The sequence below is a fragment of the Setaria viridis genome, chromosome 7 (genome assembly GCF_005286985.2).
Source record: "Setaria viridis chromosome 7, Setaria_viridis_v4.0, whole genome shotgun sequence".
Taxonomy (NCBI): Eukaryota; Viridiplantae; Streptophyta; class Magnoliopsida; order Poales; family Poaceae; genus Setaria; species Setaria viridis.
The window spans coordinates 23,706,115-23,724,582 of record NC_048269.2 but is presented as its reverse complement, the minus strand read 5'-3'; the positions used below and the strand labels follow the sequence as shown (position 1 = coordinate 23,724,582).

General features: G+C 46.0%; 2 protein-coding genes across 2 annotated transcripts; one reads left to right on the top strand and one right to left on the bottom strand.

The window, feature by feature from the left end:
• Positions 1-29: 29 nt before the first annotated feature.
• LOC117863335 (receptor-like serine/threonine-protein kinase ALE2) lies at positions 30-4,590 on the bottom strand. The gene is made up of 8 exons (XM_034746996.2): positions 4,339-4,590; positions 3,462-3,584; positions 3,200-3,289; positions 2,728-3,099; positions 2,401-2,649; positions 1,505-1,888; positions 1,106-1,346; positions 30-923 (listed from the first exon to the last, which is right to left on the bottom strand). Exons 1-8 carry the CDS (start codon positions 4,382-4,384, stop codon positions 242-244), a joined length of 2,187 nt encoding a protein of 728 aa, XP_034602887.1. The 5' UTR covers positions 4,385-4,590; the 3' UTR covers positions 30-241.
• A 9,761-nt stretch (positions 4,591-14,351) lies between these two features.
• LOC117865285 (general transcription factor IIH subunit 2) lies at positions 14,352-18,468 on the top strand. The gene is made up of 4 exons (XM_034749443.2): positions 14,352-14,782; positions 16,824-17,285; positions 17,367-17,739; positions 18,188-18,468. Exons 1-4 carry the CDS (start codon positions 14,453-14,455, stop codon positions 18,319-18,321), a joined length of 1,299 nt encoding a protein of 432 aa, XP_034605334.1. The 5' UTR covers positions 14,352-14,452; the 3' UTR covers positions 18,322-18,468.

The following is an 18,468-nucleotide window of genomic DNA, read 5'->3' as shown; positions in this document are numbered from 1 at the left end:
GGCATCTTGTGTGTTCAGAGTCACGATGATGGGTTGGCAACTCTGACAGCCTCCAGTTCTCGCTCGTCTATTCCGGGCCAAAATGCATCGACTACATTAGAGGATCAGAACGGTGTGTTCTTCGCAACAGGCACCAAAATCTCGTCAAGCAGGAGCTATACAATTCTAGATCGAGACAAGAAACGCGAAGGCGCGCCCGCCGCGCCAATCTGCGGACGGTCGCCGTCGCCGGCCAGCCGGCTTACATCAAGTAGCCTTCCACGCTGCCGTCGTCCGAGGGCCGGCCGTGCTCGCTCATGCTCCCCCTCAGCCTGTAGAAGCTGAGCCTCCCTTTGGAGCGCAGCGGGCCGGACCAGTCGTACATCGCCAGGGACTCGATCTTGTCCAGCACGGCGCTCGACGCCGACCGCGGCCTCCGCTCGTCGTCCGCGGCGCCGGCGGGGTCCGAGCCGTAGCCCAGGGCTAACGCCGGACCCGGCGTGGCGGGACCGTCGTTCCACGTGCTCCGGCTGCCGTCGTTCCAGGGGGACTCCTCCGTCGCGCCGCCGCCGAAGGAGCCGCTGCAGGTCTCATCGCCGGCTGCGCCGCCGCAGCTGTGGATCAGCTTCAGCGCCTGCACGACCTCGCCCATGAACGGGCGCTGCGATGCCTCGATGTGCACGCACATGGACGCGATGGCCGCCGCCTTGGCCAGCTTCTCGAAGTCGTAGCCCGCCGGTAGCGACGGGTCCACCAGCCGCTGAAGGCCTTCTCGGGTGGTGAGGAGTGGACGCGCCCAGGTGACCAGGTTCTCGGACCCCGGTGGCTGGGTCATGTCCACGGGCTTCCGGCCTGACAGCAGCTCGAGGAGCACCACACCATAGCTGTAGACGTCGCTCTTGACAAGTAGATGCCCCGTCATCGCATACTCTGGGGCAACATACCTGCAAAGCATGGAGACAAATGAATGAAATGATCCATAATTAAGCAGTAATGAAATAAAATTGTATAAATAGTTCAAATAATTTGTATCAAGATTCATGAGTAAATTACGCTCGCCGTCATCAAAAGTGCATTCAAGAATTTTGTGATGGCAATTGTGGAATAGTAATAGTAGAGCTCGTACCCGAAAGTCCCCATGACCTGAGTAGAAATATGATCCATCCCATCTGATGCTTCCTTTGCCAGCCCAAAATCAGCAACCTTGGGAGTGAAATCGTTTTCCAACAGAACATTGCTAGCCTTGAAATCCCGGTGAATGACATGGGGATTGGCATCCTCATGCAGATAGGCTAGTCCCCGTGCCGCACCGAGGGCTATTTTCATTCTAGTGTCAAAATCAAGTGGACCATAGATTTTATCTGAGCCTGAAATATCAAAATAGAAGTACACAAATTGAAAAATATTAGATGCCAAAGAAAACAAACTAGGTCCAAGCATAATGTTCTTGGCTTCCCAGTCCAAGTTTCTTAAGAATTATGTAGGTAATGTTAAGATAATATGAAATTAACATAGTTTCACATACCATGTAGATGAGATTCAACGCTTCCATTTGGAACAAGCTCAAATACCAAGCATCTCGTGCTCCGTTCAATGCATATACCAATCAGCTTGACAAGATTGCGGTGATGCAAACGGCTTAGCATCTCAACCTCCGCAATGAACTCGCGATCCCTGTTCTGATGTTTCCTTGTGAGCAATTTGACAGCAACCTCAACACCATCTTCAATTATACCACGATAAACGCGCCCATAACCCCCTTCACCTATTATTTTACTGAAGCTGAAGTTTTCTGTGGCCTTCTCAAGTTCGGTTATTGTAAATGTCTTAACAGTGGATGGGCAAGTTCCTATCGTTGAAGCAAATGATGCTGTCGAGCTGCTCGTACCAGAGAACGATGATCGCATACCTGAAACAGAAAAAAAATATATTACAAAATCAAGGGGAATTCATTATTCATGTTCTAAATGAGGATGTCTTATGGTCTCTGATGCATAGTTGTTCAGGAATTAAAGCAAGATCATAAGTAGAGCCCTTCGTGTTCAAGTCATTACTCTTTGCTTACTAAAAATTAGCTTAGTAACTAGTGATAATATTATTGTGTCACAACATATTTCAAAATATGACAAACCAAAGTACCAATAGTGCCTCAATTAGACCAGATAGAGCAACATATTGAAACAGGAATGAACCAACAAGAAATTTTAATCCGGTCAGGGTGAATTCCTGGTAATAGGAGACGGGAGCACAGGAGTCTGGATCACACGACCCAGATTCTAGTTCTGGGTACCTGAGTGCAAAGCACTGTTTTCTAGAAACAAGGTCAAGGGCCACATGTAATTTGCATCTTATTCAAAATGCAAATGACTATGGTGCAACAAAATAGGTGTAGTATACAGTGCCAATTGTCACGAAAATTACCTCCTTTTCTGGTGATGGACGAACTTGAAATAGGGCCAGTAGCATGAGAATTTTTTAATACTTTAAATCTCCAAATGATGCCAATGGCGAAGCACATCAAAACAAAAACCACAGCCGATAGAGCAATTATTGCAACCATTTTAGAGTTAATCTTATGATGGCTTCTATTGTGTATATTTGCACCAAAAGGGTCCTCGTTGCTGCTTACTGGACCCAAGGATCCAGGAATAGGTACCAAAGAAGGAAGGCCTGCAATATATGTATGATTAAATAAAGCAAACAAAAACCACCATAGAAGGCTAGTGGTGTGAATGTATCAGTATTCACCTGGATAATGAACATATGTAGCAACATAGTCGCCAAAAATGGATGAGTTTATTGGCACCTTCTTTTGCAAAAATCTGTTGCTAATCAGTGAGGCTGAAGTCCTATCAAACTTCTGACCTAGTGGCACCAAATCAATGGTTACCGTTGTCTTTTCAGGATCTTGAAGACTACTCCCAGCACCCATGATCCGAACTTGGCTCTGTTTCAGGAATGTACCTGCTGCAACCTCAATTTCTAACTCATCGATTCTCGGAAATAACTGATATGGTGCCACACCAAGGTCAAGCTGAATTTGCATAGGATATACACAACCACAAGGTGAACCGATTGGAGTCGACGTAAGCGGAGCAGAACAAGTTGTTCCACTGCAATCTGTCAAAATTCAGGCATGGACATGTCTTATTACTGTTATTTTCTTCTGTACTAACAATAATTTTGCAGTTTCTATTGGATAACTGAGAAAGTTAAAAACCTTGTCTTTCTGATGATGGCGATGAAGGTGGTGGGGAAGCATGATGCCTTTTTCTGTGATGCCTATGCACTGGGTGAGCAATAATGGGACCTGAGAATCAAAAGGAACAATGATTTGCATGAAGAATGCTAAACAGAACAAGTAGCTAAAGTGGAAGGGTTTACACACTGAAATATATATTTTTGGTCATGGTGAGAATTATTATGTTGTTACACCTATGCTACTATTCATGTGTACAAATCTCAAGAATTTTTCTACTTACCTTGAGGTTGAGGAGAAGGGGCTGGGCCTGGGGCTAGGGCAGGAAAGTGTTGCAGATGGGTTCTACTCAAGAATCCAAATAAGTATGCCGCAATACTTGTTGAACTTGATGTTCCGAATTGTACTGCATAAGATATTCAAACACGAAACAATTAGCCCAAAGTCCCAAACAATGCATACATGCATCACAATAACAAAAATAAAGAACTCTTGTTTACAATAGAACTAAAATGGAAACGTGTTCAATGCACTGCAAATTGGGTTTTGTTACCCGCATTTGGAGCTGTACAGTCTGTATCCAGTTAGGCAACGCAGAGAGCAATGACAATTGACAGCTCTAGCAAGAAAAACGAAGAACCCTTGAAAAAAAAACGACAGCATGAGGAGCCCAAAACCCTCGCCAAGCACCGCGCCAAACCCACTAAAGTCTAAGAATTTTGGGATTGATGCAAGTAGCAGAAAATGCCGCACCCGCATCACAGCCCCTGTTGTATTAAGGCACGCGTAGAAGCGTGCGGGAAATCGCCGCGGCGCCATTGCGAAACATTCGAAGAGCAGATTTTTCAGAAGAAATCGCAACTTTTACATGCTAAGCCTGAGCCGAGTCAAGGGAGAGGCGTGATTCAGATGCGCTCCGACGAACCAAATCACGAGAGCAACAGCTCCATGAAGCAAAAAGGCAGGCAGAACCATCTTTTGCCCCGCGCACAAGCAGGGGAACTTGGCACGCACGCCATGCCCGCGGCTCCTCTCCGGTGATCCCACCGCGAGAACGCAAGCCAGACTAGAATTCTCCCCGGCATTGCAACTCGAACTCGAGAAAACTCCCCAGACGCAAAGCACCGGCGAAGAAAATAAGGAAAGTCCCAAGGACGTACCGGAGACCACGAGGAGGAAGAGCAGCGCCGCTGCCCGCGGCGGCATCTCGGGACGCCGCGGCCGCCGGCGTCGCGGTGGGTGGCGCCGGGATCAAGGCGACGCCGCCATGTGGGCCCCGGGCGGGGGATCCCAGCCGAGCAAGTCCGCCTCCGTCCTCGCGCTCCGCTTCCGCTGCCCTGCTGCTCCTCCGAGTTTCTTTCTTTCTTTTCTACCTCGGGGGTCCTTTTTGGTTCTTCGCATTGAAGTGAGGCGCTGGTCCCGAGGAGCATTAATTGGCGGGTGGGAGATACACCGAGGAGGCCTTTGAAGCTTTTCCAAGCGTGTCTTGGTTTTTTTATTACTTTTTTCCCTCCGTGGGGTTCAAGCTGGGTTTCTGTTTTCTCTGATAACACTGAGGTGTCAGCCAGAATTCTCTTTTTGGTAGTTTTTATGTTTTGAAACAATTTTGGCAAGTGTTTTTGAACTCTTCTACGTGGTTTATAGCAGTACACTGTCCGAGCAGCTCCAACTTGTCAAGCTAAAATTTGGCAATTTAATAAAAAAAATCATGATCCAACAGAGTTGCTATATATATCTTCATTATATCCGACTCTCTGACACTTGCCAAACTCGGCAAGCCAATTTGCCTTGCTAGAGCAATAATTGCCCGAATGAAGAGTGCAAAATAGAAGCTGTTGTGGTGCGAAATGGAGAGTTTGTTGGAGTGGATGAAGAGTGTATATTTTAGAGAGGAACCTAGCCGTTGGGATTTGAAGAGCGGAAAATGGATAGTCTGTTGGAATAAACAACTCAATATAGAGGGAAATATTTTTGCCAACTCAAGAGTTAAAAATGGGCAGTTGGTTGGAGATGCTTCTAAATACTTCCCAACTAAATTTGTTTTGGTATGAACAATATTATAGTAGACTCATAAGTATATTATATCATATTGTTACCCTATGTGAAAGAGAGGATGAAGAGCTATCTCTTATTCAAATGATAGTCTCATGCACACATCTCTAAATCACGTGAAGCTGACGTATAGGGTTATATAGACATAAAAATTAGTGTTCGACTCTTATTAGTGGAAGACCCATCTCTCACGCTATCTCCTAAATCGTATGAGTTAACCATTGGAGGAGGTCTAATAGATGACATGGTCAAATGCCTTCCAACTTCCAAGTCCGGCCTCTGTGTTAGGAGAACAAATTTCTGATCTCGATTATTTTACAGATATTTTTGAAAAATATATAGTAATACTATTAAAAATATTTTTATTGTTTAGCTTATGTCATGGCAGTATGGCACTGCTTGAGCTAGTGCAGGTGCATATGCTATCTCCTAGAAGATTATGACGCCATTGTGGACCTAGAGCAAAACAACCATTTCTTTTTTCACGGGAGACGAACAAAAACAGCGGTGCTGCCCGTGCGGAACAGATCTTGCTGCCAGCCAAGCGGCGCTAGAGTGAGCTTAAAGGAAGAGCATAAAGGCTCAGGCCCACCTCATCCGTTGCAAGCCCGCAAAAGAACATAAAGCTCGTAGGCTTTTAGTTACACCAAAATGTAGTAATAAGAATGTCCGGTGTCGAAAAGAAAGCACACAAAAGATTAGAAAGCGTTCATGGGAGTCATTGGTCATTTAGAAGGACAAAGTACCGTGCAAAGAGTTCATGATATAGTCGCACTCAAGATCTAGCTCGCTCTGGTCATATATGATTGGTTAGGGGCAAAGAGGCCTTTGATTTTTATTTTGGAATAGAGGGAGGGTGCAATCGTTGAATCATATTCACTCCGTTCAATTATGCAAGATATATCTGTTTTAACTTATCTTGAAAGTCGTATTTGATCATTGTTCCTCACAAGATTTATCATTAGATACAAAAAACCAAGGCACTGTGAAAAAGCATCTTGCAATATGAATTTTGATTAAAAATTGCGCGCCAAACATAATTATACTCTGGCAAAAATGTTAGTCAAATTGCAAAATTTGACTTTTTTTCCAAATATAAAACATGCCTAAATTAAAGTTAGTGTAGCTATGATATTCTAAGATCTTTATTTCTGGCGGAACTTGGTAGACCCCGAGTTATATCAACCGTTTTACGACCACCGTGCTCCCTCCATGCATTCTTAATGAACAGTTGAACACATTGACCGTCCAACACGCAACAGGACAGAAGCGCATATAGCCACGAAGATCGTGAGGAAACTGCAGTAAATCCCCTATCGTCGTCCGGCCTGTTCGCTTCAGCTTATTTAGCTGACTTATCAGCCACCAAATAGTGTTTTCCTCTCACAACAAATCAGCCATTTCAGCTTTTCAGCCGACTTATAAGCTGAAGCGAACAGGCCCGTCGTTGCTGCATCTGAAAGGAAGCAACAATAAAAAGCTCGTATCTACCAGGGTGGAAAAGTGGGAGACGGCGGCCCGTCGATGGCCGGTTAGTTAAGCCAATGAGTTAACCTTAGAAGGCAGGGTTCCATTCGTTCATTCCAAGCTGGTGGTTGTTCTGCTTGCCACCTTTTCATTCTACCACCACGCCGTCCGTAGAATCCTCCGTCATAGAAAGAATGCCGGGGATAGATTCCGAGGACTCACAGGAAGAAAAAATGCCGGGGATAGCCTTTTCATTCTTTTTTTTTACACCTTTTGAATTCTAGAATTGTATTTTTTTTACGGACGGAGTAAAATACGTTCGAGTGGGTACGGTTGCCGTGCACCGGTCAGGAGTCACTCGCTTGCACTGGTGACAAAACTCGATTGCGCCTACGCAGCCGGGTGGTTGTTGCGAGGGGAAAAGGCTACGCGGTCGCGGATCGCGCAGTGCTCTCCCACGCATGCCGCCGATGGGGTGCGCTGCGGGTGATATGACGCGCTCACGTGCGAATGTTCCATTTGGGACGCAGCATTCTTCCTCACGTAATCCCATTGGCACGGCGCGTGTTTTCCTCGCAATTTTCTTCGGCAGTTACGTTGCTGCACTTCTTCAGACTTCAGCAGAGCATTGTCGCAAGTACAAGCTACACATGGTTGCAACCCTGATCGACCTCGATTTTGCTAAAGTCGCAACTCAATTAAGCCCCTCCTTAGCTTGTTACCACCATCACACACCGGCCATGCATGAAGGCATGAAGCGAAGGGAGGAGTAACATTTTGGCATTACGCAACAACCACGCCTCCGAGAGCACTTCAACCGCAACCACCGAACCCTCCATAGCACAGGACTAGGCTTTATTACTAGATAGCCTGCCTGATTAGGCCGCTGCCATCGAGATGCATGAATGCCTTGGTTTTGGCAGTAGCGCAGCGTCATGTGAGGCATTTATCGTTGCAGAGGCAGCACAAGGCACACCATTTTTTTCCTATTTCTGTCCTTTTATTTAGCGTGCCAGAAGTCAAGAGTTGACCACCTGTGGTGTGGCGTGGCACCCCACGCGAAGCTATATAGGGCGTGTTAGGCATGAATCTGGAGCTGAACTCCAGCAACTCCATCTAATTTTCTAGCCAAACATCCCAGCTTCAAAATTCTATGGAGCTGTAATACAAATGGGGGTAGAGTTTTGAAGCACCTCTTTTGCAGCGCCAAAACACCTGTTTTGAACCTCCTCGTGGAGTTGGTGGGTAATTACCCACCAATGCCACTGGTTACACAAAAAACGGTTCGTTATATTCCTCCCGAGACACCCCCCGCGCCACATCTCCCTCCCACGCGCCTGTTCCCCCGTGTCCACCCCCGCCACCGGCTGCCTGAGCCCCGCCGCCGTGGCCTCGTCCCGCGCGCCTGTCTTCCCCCCTCCTCCTCCCCCCTCCCCCCGCCGGCCGCCGCTTGGCCGCCGCAAATCCCTCGCGGCCGCCGCCCACCACCGCCGTCATTTCTTCTCGCCTGGCCGCGCGCCTCCGCCGCGCCAGCGTCGTCCGTCACCTCGCCTCCTGCACAGTCGCGCCCTGCCTCTCGCCCGACTGTGCGCCTCCGCCGGCGGGCGGTCGTGCCCTCCCTCACGCCACCGGTCGCCTGCTGCCCCCATCCCACGCGAGCCCAGCCGCCGTCCCCACCCCCAAGGCCACCGATGCCACCTCAAGGCTGCCCGCCTCCACCGCCGGACCAGGCTGCAGGCCCCTCCCTCACGCCCTAGCTCCTCCCTGGTGGTGTGCCCCCATCCTGAGGAAGAAGAAGATGGGGATAGAGAGGATGATAAATGGGGCCTGAATTGGGGTCCAACAATGGCAATCCACACTGAAATTAATCTTTTTTGGAGTTGAGAGCACTTTTCTGGCCAAACACCCCATCTAGACCGCTCCAACTCCACCCAGAGTTGGCTCCACCTGGAGTTCTGGAGTGGAGCAGCTCCACCCATAGTTGGAGCCATGCCAAACAGGGCCATACTGTAGTATTCTGCAGCGGCTTCCTTAGCTGACACGAACGAGGACGACCAAGGCGGTGATCGAGGAGCGGTAGGAATATCAAAATAGCTGGTCGATGTATCCATCAGATATCAGTGCGAGTGCAATTCATGTGACAACATGGTCGCTTGTTGACGCTACTGTACGATACATGCATCCGAGAGATCGCGAGTACACGCTGCTGCTGCTGCAATCTACACCGAGCCCGAAACAGACAACACTTCAAGGGTGTTTGATTCCGATTCTCGCCGATTCCTACCAAAATAATCGAGCAAACTCCATCAAACGCCACGATTCTGGCTCAATTCTAGGGGAATCTATTGTTACAACATCCAAAAATGAACTAGCACGCTGAATCGGCCCGCCCGCCGCTGGGGAAAAATCCCGTTGATTCTCGCCTGCCCTTGAATTTACCCCTGAAGTTCGCATCAAACTACCTGCCTATTGCCATCATATAAATACCAAGATTTAGGGTTCAGACCCCCTCCTCGAGTCAGTCCTCACGCGCGCCGCCACCAAGGGGAGGGCTCTCCCCACCTTGCACCCTCGCGCTCGCCCCTCCGTGCTGCTCTCCCCTCTGTGCCATGCCACTCTTCCTGCTGCGTCTCGCACCTGGCCCATCTGTGCCCCGCCACTGGCCCCTCTGCACCCCACCCCTGCCCCTCTGCGCCGCTCTGCACCCTGAGCATGGTGCCTGGACATCGGTCGCCTGAAGCTAGCCACTTGTCTTGCCGCTTGAAGCCCCAGAAACTTGATTAGGCCTCCCCTTCGGCTTGAAGCCCCTGCATCGACGAGTGCCTGCGAAGGCTGAGGAGGTCGACACAAGCAACCCCAAGGTAACCTAATTTTCCTCCTTTGATTTGACTAAAAGATTGGTCTGTTCTTAGAAAAAATGGGTTGTAAATGATTCATACGTGAGTGCTGTAAAGTCGATCTACAAATTTCTGTATGATATATCAAACACCCTTGTCTCTATACATCTTGTAGTTAGATGACTCTGTGAAATGTTTCTGTACATGTACATTGATGCATTGATCTGTGATATATGCTTAGATGGAAAAAGGCTAAAAATATGTGGGATTCATTTGATGTCAAGGTTTTTAATCAAATATGTGTGGAAGAAGTGAATGCTAAAAATAGGCCGCAACACTAATAGTGTAGGATATGCAAATTTGATTAGAAAATTTCATGAGCGAACCAAGAGATCGTACACACAGATGCAAATGAAGAATCAATGGGATGCACTAAAGAGGATATATACATAATGGAAGACTTTGAATCAAAGGGCCACTGGTTTGGGCAGGGATCCTCACATTGGATGCAGTACCGCTGACAAAAATTGGTGGGAAAGGCAAGATGCGGTGAGTGACATTAAAGACAGCTGCAATTTAGTGCACATAAAGCATAACAATCTTTCTTGTCTTAAGGATTTAACTATTCTCTCACCTTTTTAGGCTATGCCAGGCTGTATCATGTTTAAAGATGGACCAATTGAGTATGAAGAAGATCTCCAAATAATGTTTGATTCAATTATTTGTACAAATGAGAGCTCATTTGTATCAGGAATGACTATTGGAGATGAACCTACAGAACCTACTGGTGAAGGTGAGGGTGCTGTTGCAAGTGGTGAGGCTGAGGCCTCAAAGATGGGTCAAAAGGTGAGGATTTTGAGAACTATGTTGATGACAATGATGGTGATGATAGCACAAGCATTGTAGATGATGGGAACGCTTCATCGGATGATAATGATATGAGTGCACTGCGAAATTCTATTGCTATGGCTTTGGTAGCATGATTGGTCGTGTACTTTCTTTTGTAGTTTTATTACTTGGAGAGTCAAATTGTGTAAAAAAATTAATGTAATCGTAACCTTCTATGCTTATTCAGCAACCAAACAAGCTATTATCAGCTTTAGGGGCATACTTGTTATTGTACACTCAGCGCACCGAATCTCCCAACCGAAAATCAGGTTACCAAACTCCCAACTTTTCTTACCAGCAAATTCTGTGGACATCAGCTTTTCAGGACAGCTTGATTTCCAGAGAATCGCTACTCAGAAAAGCTGAATCAAACGGACCCTTCTTCTCATCGGGGTTGTTTGGATACTAGGTGCTAAACTTTAGCAGTGTCACATCGGATATTCGGATGCTAATTAGAAGAACTAAACATGAGCTAATTATAAAACTAATTGCAGAACCCTGTGCTAATTCACGAGATGAATCTATTAAGCCTAATTAATCCATCATTAGCAAATGGTTACTGTAGCACCACATTGTCAAATTATGGACTAATTAGGCTTAATAGATTCGTCTCGCGAATTAGACTCCATCTATGCAATTAGTTTTATAATTAGCCTATGTTTAATACTTATAATTAGCATCCAAATATCTGATGTGATATATGCTAAACTTTAGCAGGAGTATTCAATCGGAGCCTAATTCTGTAAGCAGTGATGGATTCCCACCTTCACAGAGGCGAGTAGCAAGGTCTGATGACCTGACCAGACTGACAGTGACGCAGAAACGGTTGCCTGAAAGTCAAAATAAGAACTGCTTTTTTTTAGAAAGATACTGAACGAAAAAAAATTGTTGACGGTTCGTGAGAAATTATGGCATATGTTTTGTTGATTCCACTTGTGTGTCACTGCACAACTTGTTGATTCGTGATTTCTTCTGGCTATCCCTCTCTTCTTTTTTAGTTATTTTTTGAGAAACTTTTCTTTTTAAGTTTGAAGTTCATTAAGTACAGCCAGCTACAGCAGGGGCGGACTGGGCCAGGCCCACGCCTAAGGCCACTCAATAGTCAATAGAATGGGCTAGCTGAACTAGGCCTCTTAGCTGGAGAAAGTAGAAACCAGCCCAACGCCTGGGTCCTCCTCTCCTCCTCCGCCACTCTATGGTACAGTCTGAAACTCTGAATTGAACATACGAAACTTAGCCTGTTTGGCAGCACTCCACTTCAAATTTTGAGCTCCACTCCACCAACTCCATCGCATTGCAGCTTCACTCCACCAACTCCAAAAAAAATACCAGAGCTGTCCACATGTTTAGCAAAATGCACAGATCCAGCTCCGGAAACAGAAGGTCTTGCTGTGTAAAGTTCATTATACCCATGTGAATGGGTCCCACTTATCAGTCTCCTTTAGTTCTCCCCTTCTTCTCCTTTGCTGGTAGGGAAACGAAGGCCAGGAGCAGGGGCGGTGCGGCGAGCAGGGGCGGCGCGCGCGGGCAGGGGGCGGGCGGCACGGCGGGCGGGCGGCGCGGCGGGCAGGGGCGGGTGGTGCGGCGGGCAGGGGCGACACGGCAAGCAGGGCGACGCGGCGAGCAGGGGCGGGCGGCACGGCGGGCAAGGGCTACACGGTGAGCAGGGCAGGCGGCACGGTGGGCACGGCCGGCCACGGTGGAGAGCAGGGGCGGCGCAACGGGCAGGGTGGGAGAGGGCGACGGGAGGATTCTTTTTTGTTTCGCCAACCGGTAAGTTGTGTAACGAGTGGTAATGGTGGTTAAATACCAACCAACTTCACGAGGAGGTCTGTAAAGGAGGATTTTGGAGCACCTCTTGATACATTTGAAAATTGAGAGTAAAGCATCGTATCACTATTAATTGCTGCATCCAAGTTTGTTCCCAGATTGATATGTAAATTAAACCATGATGAAGCCGAAATTGGAGTTACCCTCCTGTACTTGGAGCATACTAGAGCTAGCTGATCTGTCAGAACATTAACCTTCGATAGCAACTGCATTAAGATTAAACAAGTGCAAACGGTGGAGACTCTGACATCTCATGATCACCCCTTAATTGCTTTCCTGTCGATCCCATAAATGAGCCTCACCGCTAGCATAGAAGAGCAACGGTACGGCATCACTACAATGCGTGGTACGACCAGAATGCTACCTGCTTGGACAGAGTTTGTCAACCGGATGATGAATGCGACGATAAACAGGACCGCTCCCATAGCATTGCGAAATTGTTGTATATACTGCTAGTACTAGAACAGGTGGGTTGACCTAGAAGCAATTGCATTTATTTTCTTAGGACGGGGTCTAGCAGCTGGAGCTTCCTACAAACACTAACTATGATATATTTTACAGTGTTTTTCTTCACTAATATGGCACCCTACTTATAGTGAAATCTTACATACCCCGCCCATCGATGATCCCCCAATTTGGCAAGGCTCTTTGGGAGACCCTACTCCACTCGTGGCAGCCTTCTCGCTGACACATCCACCGTTATCGTCACCACCGTCCAGATCCTACCCATTAGCTATCCTCCACTATCCAGTCGACATCATCAGTACATCACTGTTATCTTGCTTACCAGCCTCATGGCCGTTACATTTTGGTCTACTACTACGGTCCATCCCTCAAGGCCCCCTTAACTCTAACCCAACCTCCAACCCTCCATGTCAGAGCCTTGCCCAGAGAAAAGAAAGATGATGGTTCTTGACGACACATGAGGAGCGAGGGCTTGTCGAGAAAAAAAAATCGAGTGCCCAATCTCTCTCTCTAAAACACTCGAGTGCCATTTAAATTTCTTTAAAAATAGATATTTTTTCACATTATGATTAATAACGATATATATGATTGAATCATAAGCATTGTTGGTGACTTAAGCCCACTTTAGTAGGATTTCGGGAGGTGCTTCTCCCCGAAGCCCTACCAAACAGACCATGCCAAAACGGCTTCGAGGGTGAAGCTGCACCGAAACCGGCCATCGAAATGAACTGCGCACAGGGAGCCGAAAAAAGTGGCTCCCCGCGGCTTCACCCTCACCTGCCGTGGTGCTTGGCGAAAATACCCTGCCCTGACGATGCTCGTCGACAGCTCGTGCTAGGGAAGAGCAGCAACAGCCCATGCCGACGAGGAAGGTGACTGCGCGTCCATAGTGGCGAGGGACGTCAACGCCAGCGGAGATGCGGCAAGCCGCAGGGGATGAGGCCACATGGACCGAGCAGGGAGACGGGTGTGTCGTGAGGCGTGGCCAGGGTAGAGCAGGAAGAGAGTGGCGCCGCCGGCTGAAGCTCAGAGAGATGCTGTGAGAGAGCGCGTGGTGCAGTGGTGGTGCTCCTGTTCCAGCAGCTAGCGGATAAGGCAGTGGCCAATGGATTAGAAAAGATAAGAAAGAAAAAAAAGCACCGGGCAAGAACGAGCAAAAAGATGCGTGAAACAATAAATAAAGAACGAAAATTTCGTTATTGTATAATTCAATATTAATCTCTTTTTATTTTATAAAAAATATGCTATAAATTGAGGGTGACTAAAAGTTGTGTGCATAATAATCCTTTTTCATTTATTTTTTTAGAATTTTAAATGAACCAAATTTATAACTAATTCAAGCGTGCAATTCACTGGTTCGAACATAACCACGAGCACATTGGACATTTGACCTCCCATATCCATTAATAAAAATACAGGAGAAGCTATTTTACCAAACACGTTTTAGAACGGCTTTAGCTACACCAGAGAAGCTGCTTCACCAGAGGAGCCACATGCAGAGCTGTTTTAGCCACAGCCGCAGTTCTACCAAACGAGGTTGCTACTTTTTTTTTCAAAAAAAACTAAAAAGTCGAAGGGGTAATTAGGGCTTTCCCCTTGTAAACCAAAACAAAAGCCCAGAGCCCCAAACCGGAAGCACCCGCCCTGGCCCATCTCCTGGTCCCGACCTCGCCTCCAGTTCCACTCGGCGCTCCTGCCCCTCGCCGCCGCCGCCGCCCCATCACCACCCAATACCATGTACGGCGTCGGCGGCGGTGGGGGCGGCTTCAACGCGCCCTCCACCACCTCCGGCCGGCGCCGCAACCCGGGCGACGAAGAGGAGGACGAGGAGGAGGAGGGCGCCGAGGGCCGCGTCCTGGAGGCGTGGGAGCGCGCGTACGCGGACGACCGCTCGTGGGAGGCGCTGCAGGAGGACCAGTCGGGTCTCCTCCGCTCCATCGACACCAAGACCGTCGTCCACGCGCAGTACCGCCGCCGCCTCCTGCTCCGATCCGCCGCTGCCGCCGCGGCCCGCATCCAGAAGGGGCTCATACGCTACCTCTACATCGTCATCGACCTCTCCCGGGTTGGTACCATTTGCTTCATGCTCTGTTGTTCGGCTAGTCACACCTTCAAGCACCTGTCGAGCGTATTTTCGTTCGAGGTCGGCCTATTTGCTTGGGATCAATCGGGCTGGTAGCAATGCCGATCGTGCCAATCTCACACTGGCTTGTGGAATACAATCCCTTGTTCAGTGAGTGATGTAACAAAGCTTACGGGCTACTGAACTTAAGATGTTGTCCTGAGGCCGGATTGGAGTGGTGATCACTGGAACAGTGCCTTGTTTCATATGCTTGTAGGTTCAATTATAAGCTTGCGATTTGTTATAGATATGATGCAGGTTAGCATGAACTGTCCTGATTTATTTGTCTGAAGAAATTTGCAGGCGAGTGATCTGGTCGGTTACCTTTAGTGTCGTTTGTTCACAGCCTCAGGGCCTATGTGGGTCGGTTATCTTATTTGGGATTTTGGGCTCATGCATTCCTGGGCATGGGTGATGCTGTAATTGGCAGATATGAGGTCAATTTTTAAATCTAATCATGCTGTTGTGACAATCTCAGGTGATCAATTAGAAACTTAAGTTTGAGAGATCAATCTTTTAACGCAAGGAAACAGTTAATTGGAATAGTAGCAGCTAGTATTTGGGAGATTCTAGGCTCCAGTGTGATTCCTACCTATGGCACAGGTACGGAGACTGAAGTTTGTACTAACTATAGAAACCAATGCTACCTAAAGGTGATGCTACAAGTGTTTGTCAAGCCCACCAATTGGACTGCTACAACAAAAAGTAGATGACACAATACTTCTTTTGGATTTTGTACATCTGAGATCGGAATCATGTCATAGTATGAAACCTCTGACCTATATTAGTTTGTGTCCTGATTTGTCTATATTATACTCCCTGTGTTTATCTTTATAAGGCGCACACACATATCAAGATTCAAACTTTACAATCTTTGACCAATAATTTAGCCGACATTTTTTTATTTTTACAATATAAACTTGATATGGTTAGATTCGTAATCAAATGTACTCTCCAATGACTATAAGTTTATAACTATAAACAATATAATGTAAGATAAATGAACGGTCAAAGTATAATCTAGGAGACCTTATCAAGTCATATCATGCCTTATAAAAATAAACGGAGGGGGTATAGCTCAGATATATGTGAAATAGAGTGAGCATCTCATTTCTCCCTTACCAATTGGACTATTCCTTCGAATAGTTTGAAGGTGTTCCTGGTGCTTACTGTTATTTTCTGCCTGGATAGTTGTGTCTGAAGATCCTTTTTAATCGTTTCCCCTCGTCTAAGAAGTTAATTTTCCCTGTGCATTTCATTGAATAGATTTCTATGCATAAGAAAATCACGTGTTAGATGCTTTACTGTTGTCAAGGCTCGCTCCTACAAAATCGTGACATCATGAGAAGTGCAGGAACTTGGATTGCACGCCAAGCAAAGTTGTTCTTTGATGATAGCTGCATAACATAACTGATCTATAGTATGCTCCTGTATACTGACATAATCTAGTCTAGTCTTGGCATATACAAAATAAAATGATGTTTTTCACATTTTTGTATTGATGCATACCCTAAGGATTTCAACAAGTGAGTGATTGTTCGTCATTAATGAATTAGGTAGCCTCCTCATGAACTTATTGGATACCGACATATGGTAACAAATATATTTCCTCATCACTCATCATAACACTTATTATGAAGTTTGTTAATAATATGAATAATGTATTTTCAGCTGATTGTGCCTTCCTTAATGTCAATCGAGAAGGGAACAACACTGCTTTAGCTAGAATGAAATACTTTTTTGCTGATCTGATGAAACTTTATACATTTTGATTTATGCATTCTTTGGAAAATATGCATTTCAGGTGAAGAAGATATCTTCAAACTCTCTAACATTTTGTTTCTTTCCTTTAGCATCCATAAATGTTTCAGTTTTAGAAGACTAGCGTGCTCAACTTTTTTTTGTGAAGAATTGTTCTACTGTAAATTATTGTTACATTCTCTTGGTACCTTTGCATTCTCAAAATACTTATTTACTCATGTAGGCAGCTTCAGAGATGGATTATCGTCCTAGTAGAATGGCAGTTGTTGCAAAGCATGCTGAGGCTTTCATAAGAGAATTCTTTGACCAGAATCCTTTGAGCCATGTTGGCCTAGTGACAATTAAAGATGGTATTTCTCATCGACTTACAGAGATTGGAGGGAGCCCAGAATCACAGATTAATGCTTTGATGGGGAAACTTGAGTGTTCTGGTGATTCATCTCTGCAGAATGCTCTAGAACTTGTCAATGGTTATTTAGATCAAGTACCATCATATGGTCACAAGGAAGTCTTAATTTTGTACTCTGCCCTAAATACATGTGATCCTGGTGATATCATGGAGACAATAGAAAAATGTAAGAAGTCCAAAATTAGATGCTCCGTTATTGGTCTTGCTGCAGAGATTTTCATATGCAAACATCTCTGCGAAGAGACTGGTGGATCCTACACGGTTGCACTGGACGAGGTACAAAAGATATGCTTGTGATTGTACCCTTGATTATTCAATTTATGTGAACGGTTAATGACGTTTCCTTTCTTTTGGCAGTCTCATTTCAAAGAATTGTTGCTGGAACATGCTCCCCCACCTCCTGCAATTGCAGAATATGCTGCAGCTAATTTGATTAAGATGGGCTTTCCACAGAGGGGTGTTGAGGATCTTATATCTATCTGCTCTTGTCACAAGAAAATAAAGTCTGGTGCTGAAGGTTACATATGTCCCAGATGCAAAGTTAATGTGTGTGAGCTTCCGACGGAATGTCGAACTTGTGGCCTAACACTAGTTAGTTCTCCACACTTGGCAAGGTCATATCATCATCTCTTCCCGGTAGCACCATTTGATGAGGTTTCCTCTGTCCCGAATAGAATCCAAAGGGGAGTACAAAACTGTTTTGGCTGTCAGCAGAACCTTTTTAACCCTGGTATGCTCTTGTCTGCTACTTTTTCAATGAAAGATATCTTTTTAATGCCCTTGCCCCCTAGTGTGCACACCCTCCAATGCTACTAAATCTTGGATTTGGTAGCATTTTTTTTTGTAATTTTGTGCATATACACCTGTTACCAAATGATAGTTAGCCTTAAGATTCTTTCTCCAAATATAATCAACAGTTAACAAAAGATAGATTGTTTCTGCAGTGGTCTCAAAAAGACAAGTGATAGCTTCTACATTACTGAGAGCAAAAGCATTAGTTTAACTAGGACTTATGTGAACGTTAAAATTTTCCCTAACCAGTTATTATATTTCAGGATTTCTAAAAGTTCCCATATTTATTTTTCTTGTGACTTTATTTTTACCTATGTTCAAAATTACGTCTCTTACATGTGTTGCAATGACCAGATCCATTAATTATTTCTCAAAAATCTTTGCAGATGGGCAAACTAGCCTCCATGTTCGCTGCCCAAAATGCAACCAGCACTTCTGCCTGGATTGTGATATTTACATCCATGAGAGCTTGCACAATTGCCCTGGTTGTGAGAGTCAACGCAGTTTCTCATCACTGTGAGGCCGTTGCGCGCATTATTCGGGTTTTGTACCTTATTTTTAGTTGTCAGTCACTAAGCTTTCTCGATGCATTGAAATCGGTGGCAGAGTTGTTTGATGATAAGACAGTGTACAGATATAATGCCCGGCGTCCTTTTGTTGACATCTC